Below are 24,324 nucleotides of genomic sequence, written 5' to 3'. Positions count from 1 at the left end.
TGAATTCTAATATCCCTCCCTTTGTTCTGTCTTTGCCCCCAGGCCTGTTGTGATTACTGACTGTGATTGACGGACTGGACAGTGATACTGAGAAGAGGCGACATCTAATAGATTATAAATTTGAGCTCTGAAGGCTGATGCAAGAATAATTGACAGTGATATAAGGTGGATGAAAGAAAACCATAGAGAAACTGGTTATTAGAACTGAGTATCTGTATGATATAACTGAGAGATATTTATTTGCATAAGATAATAGTGTGATATATAATTCTGTGATATATAATAGCTAAGGATTAAAAATAGAATAATATATAGGATCATCTAGATATTAAAACATGATATTAAGAAAGGTTAATTATTGTTAAATATTGAGATATATAACTACTGATATTTGTGATAAAGTAGAAGTAAAGTAGAATCTGTATGCAACTGTCAGCGAGGATAAATAGAGGGATAAAGATGGCAACTAGTACTAATTTAGTGAAGACAGGAAAAAAACAGCATCCAACCCCGCATCAGCAACATCCTCACCCTCAAACCAAAGATCTATTGAGAGTGCATTAGGGCTGGAGAAAGGAGGAACAATGGCAGGAACAATGGGAGCAGCACAAACAATGCAAAGTATGCAATTGATGCTCCAGATGATGCAAGAGACAATGACAAAAAGTCAAGAAGCGATAGCTACAAATCACAAAGAGACAAGGAGGAACCTTGAAGAAATTAAAAATGAAATGGGAGAATTGAAAGGAAATATCAAAAACATGGATGACAAAATTGAAAAGATACAGAATGTCTTAACAATCAAGGAACAGAAAATCCAGAACATCAAAACAAAAATAGAACAAACAGATCAGAAGATGGAAAGAAGGAGTTGAAATATGCACAAGTTAATAAAGAGTTAGAGGAATCAGTAATCCGCCTTGAAAATGAAAGAGCTTCATTTTATCTAAGATTCCAAAACATAGTTGAAGAAAAAGAAGACATGAAAGGAAAAATGACCTAAATTTTCACTGAAATTTTACAGAGAAAGGAACACGAGTTGAGAGGACACATTGATGAGGCTTATCGTGTACATACCAATTATGCAAGAAGACATAGACTACCGAAAGAAGTGCATGTAAGATTTCCCCCAAAAACAACTAGAGACGAAGTGTACAAAAAAACCAGAGAAGGGACAATAACATACAAGGGAAAAGAGTTGATTATTCTTAAACAGTTATCACGGAGAGTCCGGGAACAACAAAGATGGTACCAATTTTAACTAACAAGTTAAATAAAAACAGAATAATGTACAGATGGTTGGTACCAGTAGGGATATTGGTCTCTTGGCAAGGGAAAAGATATAAAATAGATAATATAGAAGAAGCACAAGAATTTTATGAAAAATACTTCATAAGGGAAGAACCAGGAAGTAAAGAGGACCTAGAAAGTAGAAGTCAAGAAGAAGAAACAGCAGAAGACAAGGAAAGAAACAGAAAAGAAGAACAGAAGCAAGAAAGAGAGAGAGCAGAAAGTGAAGGTGCGAGAGGGAAAAGTCAGATACAAACTAGAAGTAATAAAAAACACCCCATCTAAAGATGGACCAGGAAATAACAATTATCTCACTAAACTTGAATGGATTGAACGCACCAAAGAAAAGAGCGCAGATGTTTAATAAACTTAGGAAACGGAAGGCAGGCATAACCTGCATACAGGAAGTGCACATTAAAAGAGAACATATTAATTTACTGGAAAACAAAAAATTAGGGAAACTATATACAGCACTGGCAGATAAAAAAGAGAGATAGCAACCTATATAAAGGAAAAAATAAACTCCAAAGCAGTCTACTCTGATGAAGAAGTCGGAATTCTAATAATTTAATTAGAGACAACAGAAAAACTGATATTAATAGTGATATATGCACTAAATCAGAAAGAAGGGATTTCTAGAGGAAATTATACAATAAAATTAATGAATTAGAATATGAAAATATTTGCTTAATTGGGGATTATAACGCAATAGTGGATAAAAAGATGGACTATGAAAGTAAAAGAAATAATAAGACAAAAAATATGTTACCGAAATCCTTTTTTTAGATGGCAATGGAATATAAACTACATGATATTTGGAGAGAAAGGCACAAGACAAGAAAGCAGTATACCTTTTATTCAAACTCCCACCAGTCCTTCTCGAGAATTATCATGGCCTGGATAACATCTGGACTATGTAATCAATTAGAGGAAATCGAAATTGAAACAAATGAGTGGGCAGATCATAACCCAATAAAATTAAAATGGAAAGGCCAAAAAAGAATAAAAAGATGGATGATGAACCCAAATATCATAAACGAAATAGAATACACTCAAATGCTAGAGAAAGAATTAAAACTATTTTTTTTTGAATAAATAAAAAAGAAGAAACCTCAATTCAAAATCTCTGGGATACCATGAAAGCATACATAAGAGGCCTCATGATGGCCTTCATAGCAAGAAAAATCAGAAAATAAAAAGAGCAACAAGAACGTATGCAAAAAGCACTTAGGGAAGCTGAAGCTGAATTACAGAAAGACCCAAAGAATAAAATTAAAAAAGAAAAAAGAGAGATGATAAAACATAAAATTAACTTAATAACTCAAAAAGAATTAACACAGAAAATTAAAGTGACCAAACAAAATTACTTTGAACAAACCTACAAACCTGGATGATGGCTGGCATACAGATTGAAAAATGAAAGAGAAAAAAGGATGATGTATCAATTAAAAGATGATGAGGGAAATATTCAACATAAATCGGAAGAAAAGAAGCAAATTATTCAAAAATACTTCACAAAACTATATGCGCAAGATAATATGGAGGAAACTGATAAAACAATATTTAAACTGAGATAATTCCAATCTCAAAAGAACAAAGAGAGGCAATAAGCAGGCCAATAACGATAGCCGAGGTAGAATTAGTCCTGAAAAACCAGAAAAATAATAAAACCTTAGGACCAGACGGAATCCCAATGGAGCTATACAAATATAATCAAATAATATTGGAAGAATTAGGAGTGGAAATGTTTAACGAAGTCTTAGGAAAAGCCAAGATGCCCGAAACTTAGACGGAAGCAATAATATCACTAATCCCGAAAGAAGCCAATTTACAAGAAATTCAAAACTACAGATCAATTGAATTCCGATTATAAAATATTTGCAGTGATTATGGCAGGAAGAATTAAACAAGTTCTAAATGAACAAATACATCCAGATCAAAACGGATTTTGACCTCACAGACACATTAAAAATAATACGAGAGTTATCCTAGATATAATAGAATATTATGAGGCGCATCCAGAAAAGCAATTGGTACTGGTTTTCCTTGAGGCACAAAAAGTATTTGACAACATAATTTGGAAATTTATAACACAATTAGATAAGATGAAATTTGGAGAAAAATTTACAAAAATGGTAGAAAAACTATATAACACCCAGACGTCAAAGTTCTGATGAATGGAGAATTAACAGAGAAGATCAAAATAAAAAAGGGAGTTAGACAGGGATGCCCCCTCTCTCCTTTGCTGTTTATACTAACTCTGGAAATATTGTTAAATGAAATTAGGAAGGACCTGGGAATAAAAGATTTAAGACTTAAAAATGAAGAATATAAGACCCAAGCCTATGCTGATGACTGTATTTGTTTTAGAAGATCCACTAGAATCCAGTCTGAAATTAATTCAAAAATTAAAAAAATATTGTGAAGTGGCAGGATTAAAAATTAATAAAAGCAAAAGAAAAATTATAACTAAGAATATGACAAAAAAAGCAAGAAGAGGAATTGGAATTAGTGACTAAAATGCAAATAACTAAGAAAGTGAAATACTTGGGGATCTGGATGTCGGAAAAATGTTCTACAATTAAAGATGATAATTATAATAAACTAGTGACACAAATAAAGATAGATTTAGAAAATTAGAAAAATATTCAGCTATCACTAATGGGATCTATAGCCACAGTTAAAATGAATATTTTACCAAGAATTTTATTTTTGTTTCAAGGCACACCTATAAATCCAGGTAAAACTTTCTTTCAAGAATTAAAGAAACAAATTAACTGCTAGGTTCATCTGGCAAGGATGAAAAGCAAGGATTAAACTAAAGTCAATGCAAGGAGAGAGGAGGCTTAGCATTACCAAACTGGGAGCTATACGCACTAGCAGTAACAACAATATGAGTGAAGGCACACAAGCCCAAAACCTGAGAGAAAATTTTTACAAGATGTTCTATAGATGGCATTTAGATCCTAAAAAATTGGCCTCGATGTACTCGAATTTACAACCCAAATATTGGAGATGCATCTCTTGATGCTACATATTTTCATATATGGTGGACTTGCCAAAAGGTTAAAGCATTTTGGATAAAAATATGGTGGATTATACAAAATATTCTTTAAAAAAGGATAAAATTTACTCCTCAGTTATTTTTGTTAGGTATAATTACTGTTTGTACAGTGGTAGAGGTTAATCTGATCTTGCATTTAATAACGGAAGCAAGACTGTTGATTGCGCAATACTGGAAGAAGGAAGATTTGCCTACAATCCAAGAATGGAACTGAAAGTCACAAATTTAGCCGAGATGGCGAAAATATCTGCATATCTTAAAGACCGTTCAAATGAGAGATACAAACGAGACTGGAAAAAATGGATCGATTATATACAAAATAAATATGGAACTAAGAAATTCCAGATAGCCTATGCTTAAGATTAGGAATGATTTGAATTGTTTAAAGTTAATTTAGCAAGGAGGAGCTAAGTTCAATGTAAAGAGGTTATTAATTTCTCACTTTTATTTTTTGTCAATATATTTTAGACTGTGGTTGTTAAATATCCATACCATGTACGGGTTCTGGGAAGTTGGGGGGGTTGGTTTTGGGGGTTTGGGGGGGTTCGGGGGGGGAGGGAATTATTCCAGGTTTGATTTTAAAGTAGTATGAGTGCGCATGTATATTGTCTTCTTTTATAACATGATATTGTCAATGTAATGAAATACATGTGATTATATGTCATGGAAATGAAAATAAAATATTCTAACCAGAAAAAAACAATATGGGTGAAGGACTGGATAGAGTTAAAGAATAAAAGAATCTTGACCTTAGAAGGCCATAATCTGCAAGCAGGTTGGCATACGTTCCAATGGGATGATAAAAATAAAATGCACAAATTCTTTCAAAAACATCTAATTAGAATTGCGTTATTGCAAAACTGGCTCAAAAAACCCCAAAAAAACCCACTATGTGGAAATTTCATTTCATTTCATTTTATTATATTTATATGCTGCCTTTTTCCCCCGAAGGGGACTCAGGGCGGCTAACAAATCAAATCAGGGAAGGGGGGGTACAGACAAAAAATAAAAAAACAAAACATAACAATACATAATTTAAAAACACACAACAGTCATACCATTCAAGACAGGGGCAACAGCTCTTTAGCCCCAGGCCTGTCAGAACAGCCAGGTTTTAACAGCTTTACGGAAGGCCTGGAGGGTGGTGAGGGTTTGAATCTCCATGGGGAGTTCATTCCAAAGGGTCGGAGCAGCCACAGAGAAGGCTCTCCTCCGGGTAGTCGCCAGTCGACACTGGCCGGCGGATGGAATTCGGAGGAGGCCTAATCTGTGGGATCTAATCGGTCTAGTGGAGGTAATTGGCAGCAGGCGGTCTCTCAAGTACCCAGGTCCAATACCATGAAGGGCTTTATAAGTGACGACTAGCGCCTTGAAGCGTATCTGGAGACCAATAGGCAGCCAGTGCAGCTCGCGGAGGATAGGTGTTACGTGGGTGAACCGAGGTGCACCCACGATCGCTCACGCGGCTGCATTCTGGACAAGCTGAAGTCTCCAAATGCTCTTCAAGGGCTGCCCCATGTAGAGCACGTTGCAGTAGTCCAGTCTAGAGGTCACAAGGGCGCAAGTGACTGTTGTGAGGGCCTCCCAGTTCAGGTAGGGACGCAACTGGTGCACCAGGCGAACCTGGGCAAATGCCCCCTTGGTCACAGCCGACAAGTGGTGTTCAAAAGTCAGCTGTGGGTCCAGGAGGACTCCCAAATTGCGAACCCTGTCTGAGGGGCGTACTGTTTGACCCCCCAGCCTGAGAGATGGAAAACTTGGCCAATTAGTAGGAGGGAAACACACCAGCCACTCAGTCTTATCCGGATTGAGAACAAGCTTGTTAACCCCCATCCAGTCCCTAACAGCCTCGAGGCACTGGCACATCATGTCAACTGCTTCATTGAGTTGGCACAGGGCGGACAGATACAGCTGCGTATCGTCCGCATACTGATAGTATTTTATCCCGTGCCGTCGAATGATCTCACCCAGTGGTTTCATGTAGATATTAAACAGGAGGGGGGACAGGACCAAACCCTGCAGCATCCCATAATTCAGGGGCCTAGGGGTCGATCTCTGCCCTCCGACCAACACCGACTGCGACCTGTCCGAGAGGTAAGAGGAGAACTACCGTAGGACAGTGCCTCCCACCCCCACCTCCCGCAGTCGTCGCAGAAGGATACCATGGTCGATGGTATCGAAGGCCGCTGAGAGGTCAAGGAGCACTAGGACGGAGGCATAACCTCCATCCCTGGCTCTCCAGAGATCATCGATCAATGCGACCAAAGCGGTTTCCGTGCTGTAGCCAGGCCTAAATCCCGACTGGAAGGGATCTAGATAATCGGTTTCCTCCAAGGACCGCCGAAGCTGAAAGGCCACCACTTTCTCAACAACCTTCCCTACAAAGGGGAAGTTGGAGACTGGACGATAGTTGTTTAACATGGCTGGATCCAAAGATGGCTTCTTCAGGAGGGGTCTCACCACCTCCGCCTTTAGAGCGGGGGGAAAGAACCCCTCCCGAAGGGAGGCGGTAACAACCGCCTGGATCCAGCCCTGTGTCACCTCCCTGCTGTTAGCGACCAGCCAGGAGGGCATGGGTCCAGTACACATGTGGAGGCACTTACAGCTCCCATGGCCTTGTCCACATCCTCAGGGGTAACAGCTTGAAAATCAATCCAGTGATGTCCTTCCAGATTCTCCCCTGGTGCCTCGGCTGGCTCTGCGCAATTGGAGTCCAGGTCCGTCCGAAACCGAGCAACTTTATCCGCGAGGAATTGGACGTAATCCTCAGCTCTGCCTTGCAAAGGATCGCTCGTATCCCTCCTGTTTAGGAGGGAACGGGTTATCCTGAACAAGGCGGCTGGGCGCGACTCAGCGGAAGCAATCAGAGAGGCAATGTGTGTCCTTTTTGTCGTACTAATTGCCCGAAGGTAAGCTCTGATGCTAGATGTTAAAAGCGCTCGGTCTGACTCGGACTTACTGGATCTCCATCGTTGCTCTAGGCATCTCTTTTGGCGCTTCATCTCCCGGAGTTCCTCGGTAAACCAAAGGGCCCTCCTGGATCCACTGCCTCGGATCGGCCGTAAAGGTGCAATCCGGTTAAGAGCCTCTGTCGCTGCTGAATTCCAGGCAGCAACCAGAGTCTCCACCGGACTGCGGACGAGGGTATCAGGAATAACTCCAAGCTCCGTCTGAAAGCCCAAAGGGTCCATAAGGTGCCTGGGGTGGAACCACCTAATCGGTTCCTCCTCCCTACAGTGGGGGTTTGGTCTCCGAAAGTCAAGCCTCAGTAGGTAGTGGTCCGACCATGACAGGGGCAAGATCTCATTACCCCTCAAACCAATATCACAACTCCACAGCTCCGAGAGGAATACGAGGTCGAGCATGTGACCCGCCGAGTGAGTCGGGCCCCGAATTACTTGGGTCAAGCCCATGGCTGTCATGGAAGCCATGAACTCCTGCGCTCCATCAGAGTGTTCACCGAGCGAAGGCAGATTGAACCATAAGCCTGGGGAACTCAACTGCCAGCTCAGCTACTGACTCGAGGAGTGAGGGGAGGGCTGCTGCAACGCTGTTGGGAGGCAGGTACGTTAACAGCAAGCCCACTTGACCCTTGAGGTCCAACTTCACCAGCAAGGACTCACAAGCTCCGGAGCAGGGATCCTACGAGGTACTAGAGACTCTCGGATAACAATAGCCACGCCCCCACCCCTTATTTGAGGTCACGGCTGATGAAGCACCTGAAAACCCTCTGGGCACATCTCTGTGAGGGGGACTCCTCCCTCTGGGCCCAGCCAGGTTTCAGTAATACATGCCAGGTCTGCCCTCTCGTCTAAAATTAGGTCCCGGACGAGGGGAGCCTTGTGAACTACAGACCTGGCATTTAGCAACAGCAGCCTGAGACCAGGGTCCTGATTACTCGTGCCATCTGGCCTTGGAGTGGGACTCATAGGGCCGGAATGAGGGATCTCTGTAATGTAGCGAGCCCTCCTTCCCCGGTAATGGCCAGCCCTAAAGTCCCCGCCATATCTGCCCCTCCCTGTTAAGACCGTGATGCTCTGGCCCACTCCCATGTCCGTAATCCCTCCACCCACCCCCATAGCCCCCGCATTTCCTGACAGGCCCGTCGAATCAATCATCCTACGGCTGGGATTAAGCCCAGGCCCCCCTGACACATCTGCAGAGCAATCAGTGCAGGGGGTACTCGGTTGCGGTCCCAACCTGCTCAAACAACATAGTCACATCAGCAATCACTCCCCACTAACAGTTTAAAAACACAAAAGTTACAATAATAATAGGAATTAAAAGTGGGCACACCCATCTACAATCATACCATACACACCACATTCATAAAATGCGGAGAAACTAAAAAGTGCGCAGATCTTAAGTGAAACAAACAAAGATGGAGGGGGGGGAGAGGTACTCCGCTCCTCTCCCTTCCTATGGCAATTAAATTGGCCAAGATGGTTGAAAACCCAGCCACAATCCACAGATGGTATACAGAGGGGGAGGATAACGTTTCCCCCTCTAGTAAAGCTGAGAAAGGTCCCAAAAGTCTGAGAGAGTAAGGTGGAACCGAGAGTCCTCCTACGCACAGATGTTTAAAGGCCCAGCTGGAAAAGGGCCAAATGGCCAACGGGGGAGATAAACTGAGGCTCCCCACTGTCAATGACAGGCAGTAGAAAAAACTCTCCAAGTCCACCAAGGGAAAAAGTCCACCCAAACAGGGCTCTGAAGGAGACAATGATAATGTTGATATAAAGGCTGAGTTGCAGAGGGAGGAGGGAGGGGGACGGCGTCTGGAAGGGCTATGGCGGCACCTGAATAATTCAGTATGAAAAAGTCTAGCAGCCATCTTAGTCTTGCACCTGTGCATTAAGTTTAAGCCTTTCAGCTCTGACTTAAGTGATGTTAAAGTGCTTAATGCTTAATAGATGATATTAAAGTGCTTGTTAAAGTGATGTTAAAGTGCTAATAAAGCCAGCATTTTCCTCTCTGTGCTCTCAATGTTTTCTTCTCAGTCTTTCAGTACAGCAATCTCTCAGTAAGGCAACCCCTCCTCAGTCAGCTCAAGGAACTCCAGGCACCTTCCGTATCCTCCAAACCTGGTTAATCTCTTAGTAGGTTCACAGCTGTTCAGTGGCTCGGCGTTAATGTGAGCTCTGGCACTTCCCAGCGTCTCCCGGCGAGTCAGCAAACTGCCCGGCTCCAGGCAGCCACCTCACTCCAGGCAGCCGCGGCGCCCTCAGCCTAGATCCGTCGTCCGTATCTTCCGTGCCTAGCAGCTCTGGGGAGGCAAGTCTCCTCAATACGCTGCTGGCACGGGTATGTTGGGGAGTTCTTCCTCCTTCTAGCCACGGAAACCAGGCTCCTGGACCAAGGTTTTCACTTTCTTCCAGGCTATTTCTCAACAGCCCGAGCCGGAGCGAAAAGCTCGGCAGCCATCTTCTGGCACATGTGCAAATCCCAAATTGGCTATCCCCGACAGAAAGGACAGTGCAACCAAATTTTACAGATATGAATAAAGTGTTAAGAAACAGAGACTTAATTAATGGATAGGGAAATTTAAAAACAATCGAAGAATTGGCAGAACAAAACATGAAAGTTGACTGGCTAACCTATTTGCAAATCAAAACTAAACACAATAATGACACTAAATTATACGTTATCCAAATGGAACCACACAAATTAGATAAAATAATCCAAAACTCAGAAAGAAAGATGATAGGGAGAATATATAAATTTCTTCTGAAGTATAAGAAGAAATTGTGAAAGAACAAATGGTAAAATCGGCACTGAACTTTGGCTACAATATTGAACTAGATAAATGGTAAAAATTTGGGGGGACAAATTTAAAAATGACACTATTGGTTGCATACAAGAAAAACCAGTACAAAATGTTTTACAGATGGCACCTAGCACCAGCAAATCTCAGCAAATATTTCACCAAAATTTTGAAAATGTGAATTAACACATAGAACATATTATCATGTATGGTGGACATGTGAGGAGGCTAAGAAGTATTGGGAATGGATTAAAAATTGGCTAGAATCAATAACAGGAGTCAAAATTGATTGGAAACCAGAAGTTTTTTTTTACTAGGAATAATGACTGCGAAATATAAAAAAGAAATCCAGTATTTAATTTTACACATAATTTATCATCTCATGAAGAGCTTTGGCTCCACTGTACCCAGGGTATGGTAAAGAAGATAATTTTATGTAACTGAAATAAGCTTATTCTTCTGCTATTAAGGAACGAATTCAAGGTATGAGCCTGTTACTCAATTTTGAAAACTCATTGAATTCTAATATAAGAAGGGAAATGATGTTTTTGTATCTGAAAAATCAGGCACACTCAATGTTTCAGTAGCTAGAAATGGAATGACTCCAAACATTGTCAGAGCATGTCACCAAAACTTGAATTTGTAATATATAAATATGTTAGGTCTTTTTGAAAGACTACCCACAGCTTTTTGTTTGCCACCCACAGCTTGACTTGCAAGAAAGAAGCTGCAACTATCTCACTTCCAAACCTCAAATGAGCTACTTGTAAAGAAAAGGCTAGTGTTAATCATGCCATCAGTGTACTACAGTGGTGGGTTCCGGATCCCGTTCCAACCGGTATGATTGGAAGGGCCCAGCAGCATCCACATGGATGTGCACAGCGCCCACATGGGCAGCGCACGTGCATGCATCTTAGCTGAAGCGCAGAAGACATAAAAGACTGGTAAGGAGCTCAGGCGGGCAGGTGAGCCCTCCGGAGCACCGTATTGGAACAGTATCCGGTGCACCGGGCTGGCTCCGGTACGCCCGTACCAGGGCATACCACCTGCAACCCACCACTGGGGTACTAATATTCTTGCAGTAAAAATATACTTGAATTTACACTCCTTTGACACACCATGAACAATACGTAATAATATGATGCTTTTATCAGAGCAATTCAAGGACACGATTCACTAGCTGGAAAAAAAATGCCAAAAGTTCTCCCAAACACCATCATTTCTTAAGCTAAATCTTGTCCATTAACCACCTAGTTCAACTACAGCAACAACCCAGGTTTCATTGTCAATGTAGCTTGTTGCTATAGCTCATTCCCTAGCTTTTTCAGATGAGAGTTCTCACTTGCCAAATGATTACACTGCAGATTCACTTTGACTCTTTAATTGAAGTACCTCTCATGTAACACCGAATGAGAGGTCCTTCTGTGTCCGAAAGCATTCAAACCATCTCTGAAAACACACGCCTGCACACTTCATGCATTGCTTAATTGATGCTATTTTCACAGATCCTTCAGGTCACCTGTAATATCAAGTAATTTAAGTGATATTTTCATCTATTTACTGAGCTAGCTGGCAATCAGTCCTCCCACACAATGAAACAAAATGTGTTTGGAGGATGGGAAGCTGTAGAAAAATGGCAGAGAAACTATCAGTTCCCTCCAATAGCAGACAGCCTGCCAGTTTTGCTAAATTATGTTCACTGACACATAGTTGGCAGTAATGTTTACAGGCAAAAAGCTCCAAACTCTGAAAGAAAAGTATTTTTCTATAAATCAATAAAATCAAAGAGATGACTCTAAGGCAGGGAAAGAAATAGTGTAATCCTATACATAGTTATTTTGACATCAGCTTCATTATGTTAAAGTATTTATTCTCTGGTCAATGTACCTTAGCCCAGTGTTTTTCAACCTTTTTTGTGCAAAGGCACACTTTTTTCATGAAAAAAATCACGAGGCACACCACCATTAGAAAATGTTAAAAAAATTTAACTCTGTGCCTATATTGACTATATATAAAGTAATTCTCCCACGGCACACCTTACACTATGTCACGGCACACTAGTGTGCCACGGCACAGTGGTTGAAAAACACTGCCTTAGCCTATGTAAATGCATTTCTTTACATATCTTTCCTGTTGCTCATAACACCCATAAAAGAAGGGAAGATTAAAAAAAGAATGATTGATTTTTATAATGAATGAATAATTCCCCCCACCAATTATTGCACATAGGCAATTTAATTTAGCTAATTCTTTTAGTATTTGTAAACTATTTATGAAAAGGAACACACAATAAGATTTCCAAAGTATCCAATAGAATGTGATTAAAAAGAATTGTTTTAATTGTCCATATAAATGCAGACAGTGAAAAAGCCATACATATTTGCTGGTTGTGTGGGAATATTTCTTGAATCTGGAACCTTTTACAGGAAAAGTCTGTTTTTTATTCTTATTTTATCAGTATACAATTCAGAACTTTTGCTCTGTCTACCATATGAATGATAAAACAACTCTTTGGGTAAAAGCTATTTGTAGTATACCTAAATCTAGGAATGAACAAATTCTAGAAACTCCAAAGCATATTCAAACATATGTGAGAACATTAATAGAACATTTAGTAAAGTTTCCCAGTTCATTCCCTTACTTTATAATTGATGATGGATGTCAAAAATTGGAGTGCATGTGTGTGCTATTTATTTATTTAGTAAATTTATATGCCACTTATCTCATTATCAAATGACTCTGGGAGGCTTGTTAATCAAATAGCATAAAGTTCATCAACCTGTTGCTGAACATCTAGAAGCGTTGATAATAAATAAATGCTAATGAAAGTAACTCAACAAAAAAGACTTGTAAAGCTTAAATGCACATGGAAGCAATTGTGCAGTCATGTGCAAATAACATACCCAGGCACTCAACAAATTTCATATGATCTGGAAAACTATAGAACTTTCAGCCTCGATGGGCAGTAACCATCATAGAATGAACTTAACTTGCATCTAACTTTGATTCTATTTTTGTTTCTCATGCTCTTTAATACACTTGCCACCATTTCCATTCAATATTCTCAGGTTTCCATAATCATTAGTAATCACTCTAGCAGAAAGCAATATCCATAACAAATCAGCCGAGAGATGCAAACTAAGAAGAAAATACCCTTTTGAAAAATAAAACAAAGGTGAGATAAGAGTTTTCAATACTGTTGTGAATAGTTGGCACATGTTAGTTTGTCCCATCCTTTGATTCAATCTCTGACTATATAAAATGAGTCTAAGAGTGTCATGGAAAAATCATTAGATTAATCAGAAATTCATCTTCAGAAATATTAGCAATACTTTCAAGGGACATTTTAGATACTTGGACAATATGGGGCATTTGCATGTAACGTCTTTGCATCAATTTGAATCAATTTCAGAACTATGCAAATATATGGTTTTTAGAGCTGAGTCTCCACTCCCCCACCCCCTGATGTTCTACAGCAATTAATTTAAAACTGTATGCTCTGTTTACAATGCTATGGTTCTACAGAGAGTTAGGGAAGTCAGTTTCTATTAAGTGAAACTTTTACTCCTCCTTTTACTCATCCTGGACTTAAGTCAACCTTTCCTTGTCCATAGTACTGCAATGTTTCTCAAACCAAGCAACTTTAAAATGTGTGGACTTCAACTCCCAGAATTCCTCAGTCAGCAAGTTTCCAAGATTAAGAAACCCCAATACAGAAGTTCAGGTACTATTGTGCCAAGGGTTTGGGTTGCTTTGTAGCTCTCTATGTTAGCAACAGGTTCATTTCATGTAAAAAAATGAAGAATTATGAGCTACAGAGCAGTTACAAATAACCATAAATATTTATAATGGGAACTACTATACAGCATGAGATGAAAACGTTTTCCGTTGTTGTGATGCAACATGCACCTGGAGAAGGAGTGGTATGTAGGTGTGTGGAGGAGGGAATCTAAGAAAAGCATCATAGTTTCTCAAAGAGGAGGCAGCATATTCCAGAGAGTAGCCCAAAACAAGAGATTGCACAATCCCTAACTGGATGTGAGAGGGAAGAAAAGGTTCAGGGCAAGCCACATTCTACAATCTTGAACTTATATCTACAGCTTTAGTCTGGCAAGATTCTGCCTACTAGATATAAGCAAATAAAGAATTGGACTTGATTGGATTTCATTGTGGGCTTGGGCTTGTTTAATAATTGCTTACAATCACAGGTCTATTATTTTTTTGGTAGGGTCCAACAACTCCTATAATCAGGACTTATAAAGACCTCCTCCTTCTTACATTTTGCATTTCTGCTTTCCTCAACCCCAGCCGGGACAAGCAATGGCAGAGACTGTAAAAATTATCATCTGCAGCAACTGGAGGATATCAGATTGCTACTATAAAGCTACGTACTCATTGGTAAAACTAAGAATTTACAGTGTTCTGATGAGATAGAAACTTCATGACTTCAGAAGTATTTATCTCAGTTTTGATAGGCCTGCTGTGCAGCTATATAACAGAAACTTTCTGGTTCAGGTATGTCTTTCATGCTCTAAGCCCTACACAAACAATGGTATTGGCATGGCTGCCTTCTGTCTACAGCAATCTGGAGACAATTGCGTTTCTCAGATCTCTGCTGGAGAGCACATTGAAACAGGCACCATCAATTCCTATGCAGATGATTCACAGTGGTGACTTTAGAAAGAATACTGTCATCAACAAGCCACAGCAGTGCCCACAAACATAGAAAGAGGGAGGCCTTTGAAAATACCAAAGAAAACTAACTCCATGCTCTTGTCAAATGCCTAATAATTTTGGCTTTCCAAAACACAAAGTTGGATTATTCTGCTCAAGTACCAAAACAACTAATTAACACAGCTAATTAATGTCATGAACAGCAGTCCAAAGAATGGCATTTTAAATTCTGGATTTCAAAGCTTTACTAATTGTGGGCCATTGCTGCTAAGCATAGGGTGGGTGAAACGGCTTGCACATTTTACAATTTTACAGTTTTATAGTGTATCATCAATTAGCAGCATCACAGGGAATGCTCTTTCACACAATGCGTTTGTCTAATGTCTACAAAAAGGGAAAGAAAGGAGAGAGAGAAAAATCTCACTCCTTAATGTATGCAGTATCATTTTTGTCAAACAATTTAAAACATGGTTGGAAATGATTGTGAAAAACAAATTATCCTTCTTGAAAGTGCACTGACACCCAGCGATTATTTTTCTTCTCTGACTTATTCAAAAGGCAAAGGAGGAGAACATGAAATAGGGCACAACAGTGATACAAAATTGCAGGACAAGGCTAAAATCTTTCTTGAGAGCTTAATAGCGCCATTTTTGTGGGAAATATCAGAAGGCACATGATTTGCTTGTTGCTGACATCTTGATGTGTCTTGTACACTATTCCTTTAGGACAGATGTCCAAGAATATCCACAGTGGATCAAAAAATAATAAAGATATGTGGGAAGTTATCATCCAGCCCTCTCCCAGAAAAATGAAATATCCTAGGAAATATTGAAAAGGCAGAATATTTCTCTGGATGTGAGGAGAAAGAGACATGTTTTGAAAGACAGAATAGTTCCCTGTAGCCTCCTGCCCATCCCCACTGTTAATGGGCCATTAACACGGCCGAGCTAGTCCACTTTACATAATAAAGACTTCACCAGCAGCTTTCCAGCTACAGGAAAGCATGATAATATTGGCCCTTTATTCAACTGGCCACATGGCATCTGAGAACTCATCCATACCTGGATTCAAAACACAGCCTAGAGAGTAGCCCCTGCATGGCCCCATGGGAGTCTGACAACCAATCAGAATACATTTCTTACACAGGAACAGGAAACAGAGAGGTGGGACTAAACAGGGTATAAAAAGCCTAGCAAGCCCTTCCTTCACCCCTTCTCTTCTTCTCCACCAACATTGAAGCATGTGATCACCTTTTCTGTTCAGAGCTCAAGCCAAGTGGCCCTGACCAACAATAAACCATCTTTCCAAGCAGCCTCCATGTCTCCAGTGTCTTTTTCCCCACTTAAAATTTCATCTCCTTACTTCACAACCACCTACCAACTGCTTCCTAATGAAATTCTTATTCCAATGTAAATAAGTTTTTTATTGTTACCCTGTTTCCCTGAAAATAAGACCTCCCTGGTTAATAAGGCCAATTGAGCTTCTGAGTGCATGCGCTAAAATAAGCCCTACCCCCAAAATAAGCCCTACCTGAAAATATTGCAACCTAGCAGCAGTCATGAGGTAACTACACTCGCCACCTCCTGCACCTCAAAAATAATAAGACTTCCCCGAAAATAAGGCCAAATGTTTATTTCAGGGGTCAAAAGAAAATAAGATCCTGTCTTGTTTTCTGGGAAACACAGTAGCTTCAGTTTAGTGGTAGGCTCTTCATTCCCCACCACCACCATCCCCACCACAAAAATATCTCCAATGGGGCATTGTCTTCATCCATTATAAATTTGTTCTTTTTTGTCTCTATAGCTATTTTTTCTACTAAGCTCCTTATTACTGTACTCTGACCCACGTTAGATCTCCAAATCTTCACCATCCATCTTCTAAATAAAATGTTCTGCCTGACTAAAAGTCTTTTCAGTTTCCACTTAAGACATTGCTTCCTTTTTCAAAATCTGATTAAGTGCTGGATTTTAATCAACATTTTCTCTCTTTATCATTTTGATTACAGTGCTGCGTTTCTGGGCAGATACTATTTCAGGCAGGAAAAGTCTATGAAAGATTTTGAAGCTCTACTTCAAAAGCCCAAACTTCAGTTTCCAGGCAAATCAGTTCATTAATTGTCACTACTATACTTTAGTAAAGTCATACTTTCCTTTCTGCTTTTTGTCTTCCTCCCCTAGCAAAATATGGATGATATTTTTTAGGTATTACTATTATTAGTACTACTACTATTATTATTCTGTGGTTAATCTTTGATGAGATTCACAGCCTTTGGGGATGGTTGGTAGCTCAACAGCTCGAGTCCTAACTAAGGACCTAGGAACTGTTAAGGTAACATCGGAGGATATAAGCTGTTCCAAGTAGGGTGGTTTTTTGTAGAATCAGAATGTTCAAGTCTGATAAATTTAAAATTTCCAAATAGCGAGGTAGCCGTTTGGGTATTGCTCCAAGGGCTCCAATTACAATTGGGACAACATACGATTTCTTTTTCCACAGTTGCTCAACTTCACTTTGCAAGTCCCGGTAGTTTGTGATTTTTCTTGCTGTTTATCTTCAATTCGTGCATCTCCAGGTATTGCAAAGTCAATGAACCATACTTTTTTCTTTTCAATTATTGTTATGTTAGGTGTGTTGTAGGCCAAGTGCCTGTCAGTCTGGATTCTGAAGTCCCACAAGATCTTGACTTTCTCATTTTCTAAAACCTTTTCAATCTGATGGTCCCAGTGGTTTTTGCTCTACTCAAATCCAAACTTTTGGCACAATTTCTTAGTGTTGTATAGTAAAGTTAGTCCTCGCTGTTACGAATGACAGCTCGGCAGCAGCCAGGCGCGTCTTAGCCAATCAGACGCGCCTGTCAGTTGCCGGGTGAGTCTGAGGAACTATAAAAGGCAGACTCGTTCAAACTGTCAGTTGTTCAGCACCAGAGCAACGAACACTCCAGTCCAGCTGGAGCTGCTTCTCTGCCTCTCTCTCTACACAGATCATCCTTCTGTTGCTACATTGTTAAACCAGCACCCTGCCTGGTTGTTACCTGTTACTGTTACAAGTTGTGTTAAAATAAATTGGTTACAGAGTTACCGGACACGAGCCTCTGTCTCATTCCTGAAGATATAATACTGGCGACGAGGACTGGGGACCTGTAACCAGAAGAAAAAGGAACCAACTGCCACTTCTCCAACCAACTGCTATGGCCGGAATGCCAATGTTTGCCCCTTTTGGGGTTGGAGGTGAAACCTGGGAGGCATTTCTTGAGCGGTTTGAATGCTTTTTAATCGCTAACAACCGTCAAGGTCAGTCTCAAGCGAGGAAATGTGGGTTCTTCCTTACGGCTTGTGGCCCAGAAATGTTTGCCACCGCAAGGTCCTTTGCCGCCCCTAGAGCGGTGTACGACCTCACCTGGCAAGAACTAACAGACGGATTGCAGGCATACTACGCACCTACTCCATCTCAAATAGCCAGACGCTTCGCTTACCGCAGGCGAGTCCAAAAGCCTGCAGAAACGGTAAATCAATTTTTGCAAGCCTTGAGAGTTGCTGCAGCGCAGTGTGAGTTCCCAGATCTTGAGGCAAATCTCGCAGAGCAATTCGTCTGTGGCCTAAAGGATATTTTTCTCAGGCGTAGACTTTTGGGCAAGCCTAAGGTCACATTAGCTTATGCCATAGACGAGGCTCGCGCTGCGGAGTTGGCAGATTCATCCTCCAACGAAATAGAATGCTACCTCGCGCAGATGACGGTTGCTGGAGGGTTACCTGCCACTCAAGCCTCAACCGTTCCAACTCCTCCTCCGCTCCAGCAGCCATCGTACATTACAAATCTAATTGATGAGCTAGCCCCCCTGCCTGACTATCTACCACAACTTCAGGTAGATAGACTTGGAGCACAACCCCGCCGTCAGCAGCCTCGACAGAGTCAAGCCATCAGCCATTTCCCTTCAAACTCCTCTGCTTGCATTGGCTGTGGCGGAGTGCACGCCCGGGCTAATTGCCCCTTCAAGGCAGCGGTTTGCCGCCGCTGCGGAAAGAAAGGACATTTAGCCCATGTCTGCAAGGCTTCACTTCCTACTCTTTCTGCAGCAATCGAGCCACCTCCTCCATATGGTCCTCCTCCACCCCCGCCGAAGAGCTCGCAGCAGCGGAAACCTGCTCAGCGTCAAGACGAATGCTTTAACATCAATCAAGCTTCTTCGTCCCTGCATGACACCTCCATCAACTCATCCTCACAGGGTACGGACAAAATCAATATTAAAATACTGATTGAAGGGAAGCCGTGTCAGATGGAAGTGGACTCCGGCTCATCAAAATCCCTTCTTTCTTGGGACACTTTTTCTATGTTGTGCCCCCACGTGAAACGTTGTCACTTGTCACCCCTTAATGCAATTTTAACAGACTATCAGGGCTCCCAAATCTCTATCCTAGGTTCATATGCCTTGAGGGTTTCTTATGGCAAGTTTTGCGCTGTTTTACCTGCTTTAATTGTTCAGAAACCTTTACCAGCAATTCTGGGGTTAGAATGGTTTTCTCCCTTGGGTATCTCCCTTCAGGGGATTCATTCTACTGCGGACACGCCCCCAGACATAGCAGCAGTCTTGTCAGACTATGCTGATATCTTTGATGGCCAGCTAGGCCATTACAAAGGCAGCCCCATATCCCTTAGCTTGGACCCCCAGGTTGCACCAATCAGACTGAAGGCCCGCAGGGTGCCCTTTGCATTAAGGCCAAAGGTTGAAGCTGAGCTCGATAAGCTCGTGGCGCAGGGCATACTGGAGCCCGTCGACCACTCACCTTGGGAGACCCCCATTGTGATTGCGGTGAAGGCCGACGGCTCCATTAGGATCTGCGCCGACTATAAGTCGACCATCAACCTTGGCCTTCAGGCAAACCCCTATCCAGTCCCTGTTGTACAGCACCTGCTCCATTCCTTGGGGCAGGGCCGTATTTTCGCTAAACTGGATATGGCGCAGGCCTACCAGCAACTCCCTGTGGATGATGATGCGGCGGCTGCCCAAACCATCGTCACCCACCGGGGGGCTTTCCGTTGTCGCCGCCTTCAATTCGGCGTTTCCGTTGCCCCGGGGATTTTCCAGAGCCTCATGGAACGTCTGCTCCATGGGCTCCCTGGAGTGGTACCTTACTTTGATGACGTCCTGATCGCTGCTGACAGCCGCTCAGACCTCATCAAAGTACTGAGGAAAGTCCTCGACCGTTTCAGGGGCGCGGGTCTTAAATTTAAACGCAGCAAATGTTTCTTTGCTGTGCCCCAAGTGGATTTCCTGGGCTTCACAATTGATGCCCAGGGAATTCATCCTACCACTTCTAAATTGGCAGCTATCAGGAACGCTCCCACTCCTACTACAAAGGCGCAGCTCCAATCGTTCCTGGGGCTTCTAAATTTCTATGCGCCTTTCATCCCTCACAAGGCATCACTAGCTGAGCCGCTACATCGGTTGCTCGACCGATCCGCACCTTGGCAATGGGGCAGCCGCGAAGCGCATGCATTCGCGGCTGTCAAATCCCTGCTGACGTCAGAGGCAGTCTTAGTGCAATATAGCGACAAGATGCCCCTGACTCTAGCATGTGATGCCTCCCCCGTCGGTTTGGGGGCTGTTCTGAGTCACGTCCTGCCCAACGGCTCAGAAGCCCCCATAGCTTTTTATTCCAGAACACTGTCCTCGGCTGAGAGGAACTACAGCCAGATTGACAAGGAGGCTCTGGCTGCAGTGTCTGGAATCAAAAAGTTTCACGACTACCTATACGGGCGGCACTTCACCCTATTCACAGACCATAAGCCACTCCTTGGGCTACTGGCTGGTGATAGACCGACCCCTCCTATCCTGTCCCCAAGGATGACCCGCTGGACGGAGTTCTTAGCGGCGTATTCTTACGCCCTGTGCTACCGTCCGGGCAAGCAAATAGGGCATGCAGATGCCCTTAGTCGCTGCCCTCTTCCGGACACGGAAGATCAAGCGGTTCCTTGCCGTTCTGTTCTGGCAATTGCTCAGTTAGAATTGCCATTGACTTCTACCGATGTGGCCGCCTACTCTCGGTCTGACCCCACACTGTCACAGCTATTGAACTGGGTCCTGAGAGGCTGGCCTGCGGGTGAGTTACCACCTCAGTTCAAGCACTTCAAGAACAGACAGTGGGAGCTTTCTATACATTCAGGCTGCCTACTGTGGGGCGACCGTGTGGTCATCCCAACGGTCCTCCGACAACAGATTCTGCAACGCCTCCATGAAAGTCACCCCGGAGTAAGCAGAATGAAGGCCCTTGCTCGCAGTTTTGTTTGGTGGCCAGGGTTAGATGCAGAGATCGAAGCCTGGGTCGCCAAATGCGAAACCTGCCAGCAGTCCCGACCATCTCCTCCTTCCTCTCCCTCCCGGGAATGGGAGATGCCTCGGGGTCCCTGGTCTAGAATACATATAGATTTCGCTGGCCCCTTTCACGGCCAGACTTTCCTTATAGTTGTGGACGCGTACTCTCGATGGGTGGAAGTATTGCTCATGCACTCCACCTCATCTGACAGTACTGTGCGAGCCTTGCGACGATTGTTCGCAACCCACGGGTTGCCGGACACAGTAGTGTCCGACAACGGCCCGCAATTCACGTCTACAACGTTCCAAACATACCTGGCCGAGCAAGGGGTCCGCCACGCGCTGGTTGCCCCTTACCACCCGGCCAGCAATGGCCGAGCGGAAAGGGCGGTTAGATCTGCCAAGGAGGCTTTGGGCCGTCTAAACCGTGGAGACTGGCAGGCAAGGGTGGATGCTTACTTATTGGCACAGCACTCCACACCTTGCCCCCTGACACAGAAAAGCCCCGCGGAGATGTTGATGGGCAGGCGCCTGCGGACCACCCTGGATAGATTGCATCCCGTCTATTCAGGAATTCAGTCTGGCAACCTGGGGCCTCCAACCCCCTCCCGCACTTTTAAGCCTGGGGACCTGGTTTGGGCTAGAAACTATGGAGGAGAGACGAGATGGGTGCCTGCAATTATAACCGAAATAACAGGGCCCGTTTCCTACAGGATTCGAGTTTCAGATGGATCAACCTGGAGAAGACATCTGGATCAATTGAGACAACGACGGTCATCAGAAAATGATTCTCAAGCCGACACGCAAGGTCCTGGCTTAACCGTTTCTCAGCCAGACCTGAACCCGCAACCGCAGTTAAATAACCACAACTCTCCAGCCTTCTCCAATCCAGGCCAGCCTAGCTCAGTATCACAGCCCAGCAGTGCTTCTCAATCTGGAGTTGAAAACCCCAACCCATTACGTTTAGGCCAACATAGACCTAGCCTTCCCCTTCCAGAGGCCGCCTACCGGCCTAGTCATAAGCCGTCAACATCCTCGGCCGCACCCCCTTCGCCCAGCTTACCATTCAGTGGGAGTCATCCATTCAGGGTTCCTCTGCCATCAGACGTCACCTGGAGCTTCACTCCCCGAGGGGAGGAGCTCAGACAGGGACATCAATGCGATGATCCGCCTGCAATGCAATTGCGGCGTTCGGGGCGTGTCCGCCGTTCTCCTGTATACTTACAGGACTACGCGTGCGCAAACATCACGCATGCGCACAGCTGGGGGGGAAGAAGTGTTGTATAGTAAAGTTAGTCCTCGCTGTTACGAATGACAGCTCGGCAGCAGCCAGGCGCGTCTTAGCCAATCAGACGCGCCTGTCAGTTGCCGGGTGAGTCTGAGGAACTATAAAAGGCAGACTCGTTCAAACTGTCAGTTGTTCAGCACCAGAGCAACGAACACTCCAGTCCAGCTGGAGCTGCTTCTCTGCCTCTCTCTCTACACAGATCATCCTTCTGTTGCTACATTGTTAAACCAGCACCCTGCCTGGTTGTTACCTGTTACTGTTACAAGTTGTGTTAAAATAAATTGGTTACAGAGTTACCGGACACGAGCCTCTGTCTCATTCCTGAAGATATAATACTTAGCAATGCGGTCATGGCGTTGTAGGTAGTCAGTTTGTGAAATTTTGCTGCACCCACTGATCAAGTGGTCGACTGCCTCATCTTTCTCATTACAGAAGCGACATTTGCTTTTGGTGGTAACATGTTGAATTTTTCCCTTCATGCAGTTTGTGGCTAAGGCTTGTTCTTGAGCTGCCAAAATAAAGCTTTCTGTTTCTTTTTTCAGTGCTCCTGATCTTAACCAGTTCCAAGTTAGTTTTTGGTCAGCTTTGCCTTCAATACTTTTCAAGTATTGGCCATGCATAGCTTTGCTTTTCCAATTTTCAGCTTGCTTCTCAATTACTTATTTCTTATATTCAGCTTTTGACTTTTATTTACTTCCTTAATCATTGGTTTTTCACTTTTCTGGATGTAATCATTCAAGCTGTGTTTTTCTTCTTCCATAGTCTGTTTTCCTTGTAGGTGTCCTCGACCACCCACTGCTCTTGGTAGATATAATCGGTCAACATCACTTTTAGGCTGCAAAGCATGATTCATTGTCTTAAGCTTCCTTGTTTTTCTGTCCAAATTGTCCAACTCCATCTGGGTCCAGTCAATTATTCCTGCAGAGTATCGAATCACAGGTATAGCCCAGGTATTTATAGCTTTTATGATGTTTCCTCCACTCAATTTGGACTTTAATATCTTGCAAATTTGTTGAATGTACTTGACTTTATTATGCATTAAGTCAGAGGCCTCTAAAATCCCCAAGTACTTGTAGCCTTCTTCTGGTTTTACTGCCTTTATCATTTCTTCATTCTCAAGTTCTATTCCATCATCTTTGAATTGAGTTACTCGGTTTTCATATCTTTTAATCTTTTCAGCAATGGCAACAACCCTCTGCTTCAGCTCTTCAATTACTACCGCAATCTCCTTATTCTCCAAATTATATCTCACTTCCAGTCTGCTTTTGACCTGCTTGTTCTTTAGCTGATCTTGCCTTAGGTTCTTCAAGTTGCTCAAGTCTCCATGAAATTTTTTGATCTTCAATTCCAACCAAATTTTCCATTTACGCTTCCTCTTCTTGCCTCTTTGGTTTGGTTGTTGTTGTTGTTGTTGTTGTTGTTGTTGTTATTATTATTATTATTATTATTATTATTATTATTATTATTATAATACAATTCTATCACAGTGGCCAGTTGTTTCGCCGGATTTGGCATTGGTTACTAGTCGGGCCCCACTTAGGGTCCTAGGACATCATAATGTATTTTCGTAATATGCGTGCAGATCCAAGCAGTGCGGCTTTTTGCATTTGACTGATGGTGATTTTGTCAATTTTAAACTGTTTTAAATGTTTTAACTGTTTTAAACTCCGCCGTTGCCAGTCCCAAGCCCAGATGAGAAAGGAGGAGGGTTGGGGTCAGGTTGGCAACCTGGCCCCATAAAAAAAAACCTGCCAACCCATACAATATGGTGAAAGAAACGAATAAAAATTTTATACCGCATTGGTCGTCGCGCGGGTTAACAAGGGCCGCAGCGGATGTTGGGGTCCCTGGACATCCGTCGACAAGTGGGCTACAAGTGGACCAGCCAACAAAATGACAAAAATATAGTGCAGATGAAAACCGTGCCATAATGGCCT

General features: G+C 42.8%; 2 protein-coding genes across 3 annotated transcripts in view; one reads left to right on the top strand and one right to left on the bottom strand.

The window, feature by feature from the left end:
- Positions 1–24,324, bottom strand: part of BEND5 (BEN domain containing 5) — a 1,240,338-nt gene that overhangs the window by 41,026 nt on the left and 1,174,988 nt on the right. The gene's annotated exons all lie outside the window — the stretch shown is intronic.
- LOC148044599 (uncharacterized) lies at positions 18,079–22,718 on the top strand. Its single transcript, XM_087719696.1, has 2 exons — positions 18,079–19,012; positions 21,813–22,718. The coding sequence occupies exons 1-2, from the start codon at positions 18,133–18,135 to the stop codon at positions 21,860–21,862; spliced, it is 930 nt and encodes a 309-aa protein (XP_087575822.1). The 5' UTR covers positions 18,079–18,132; the 3' UTR covers positions 21,863–22,718.

The sequence above is a fragment of the Thamnophis sirtalis genome, unplaced genomic scaffold (genome assembly GCF_051295495.1).
Source record: "Thamnophis sirtalis isolate CommonGarterSnake01/CBP01778 unplaced genomic scaffold, rThaSir2_p1.2 scaffold_7, whole genome shotgun sequence".
NCBI lineage: Eukaryota > Metazoa > Chordata > Lepidosauria > Squamata > Natricidae > Thamnophis > Thamnophis sirtalis.
This window is presented reverse-complemented; position numbering and strand designations above follow the sequence as displayed.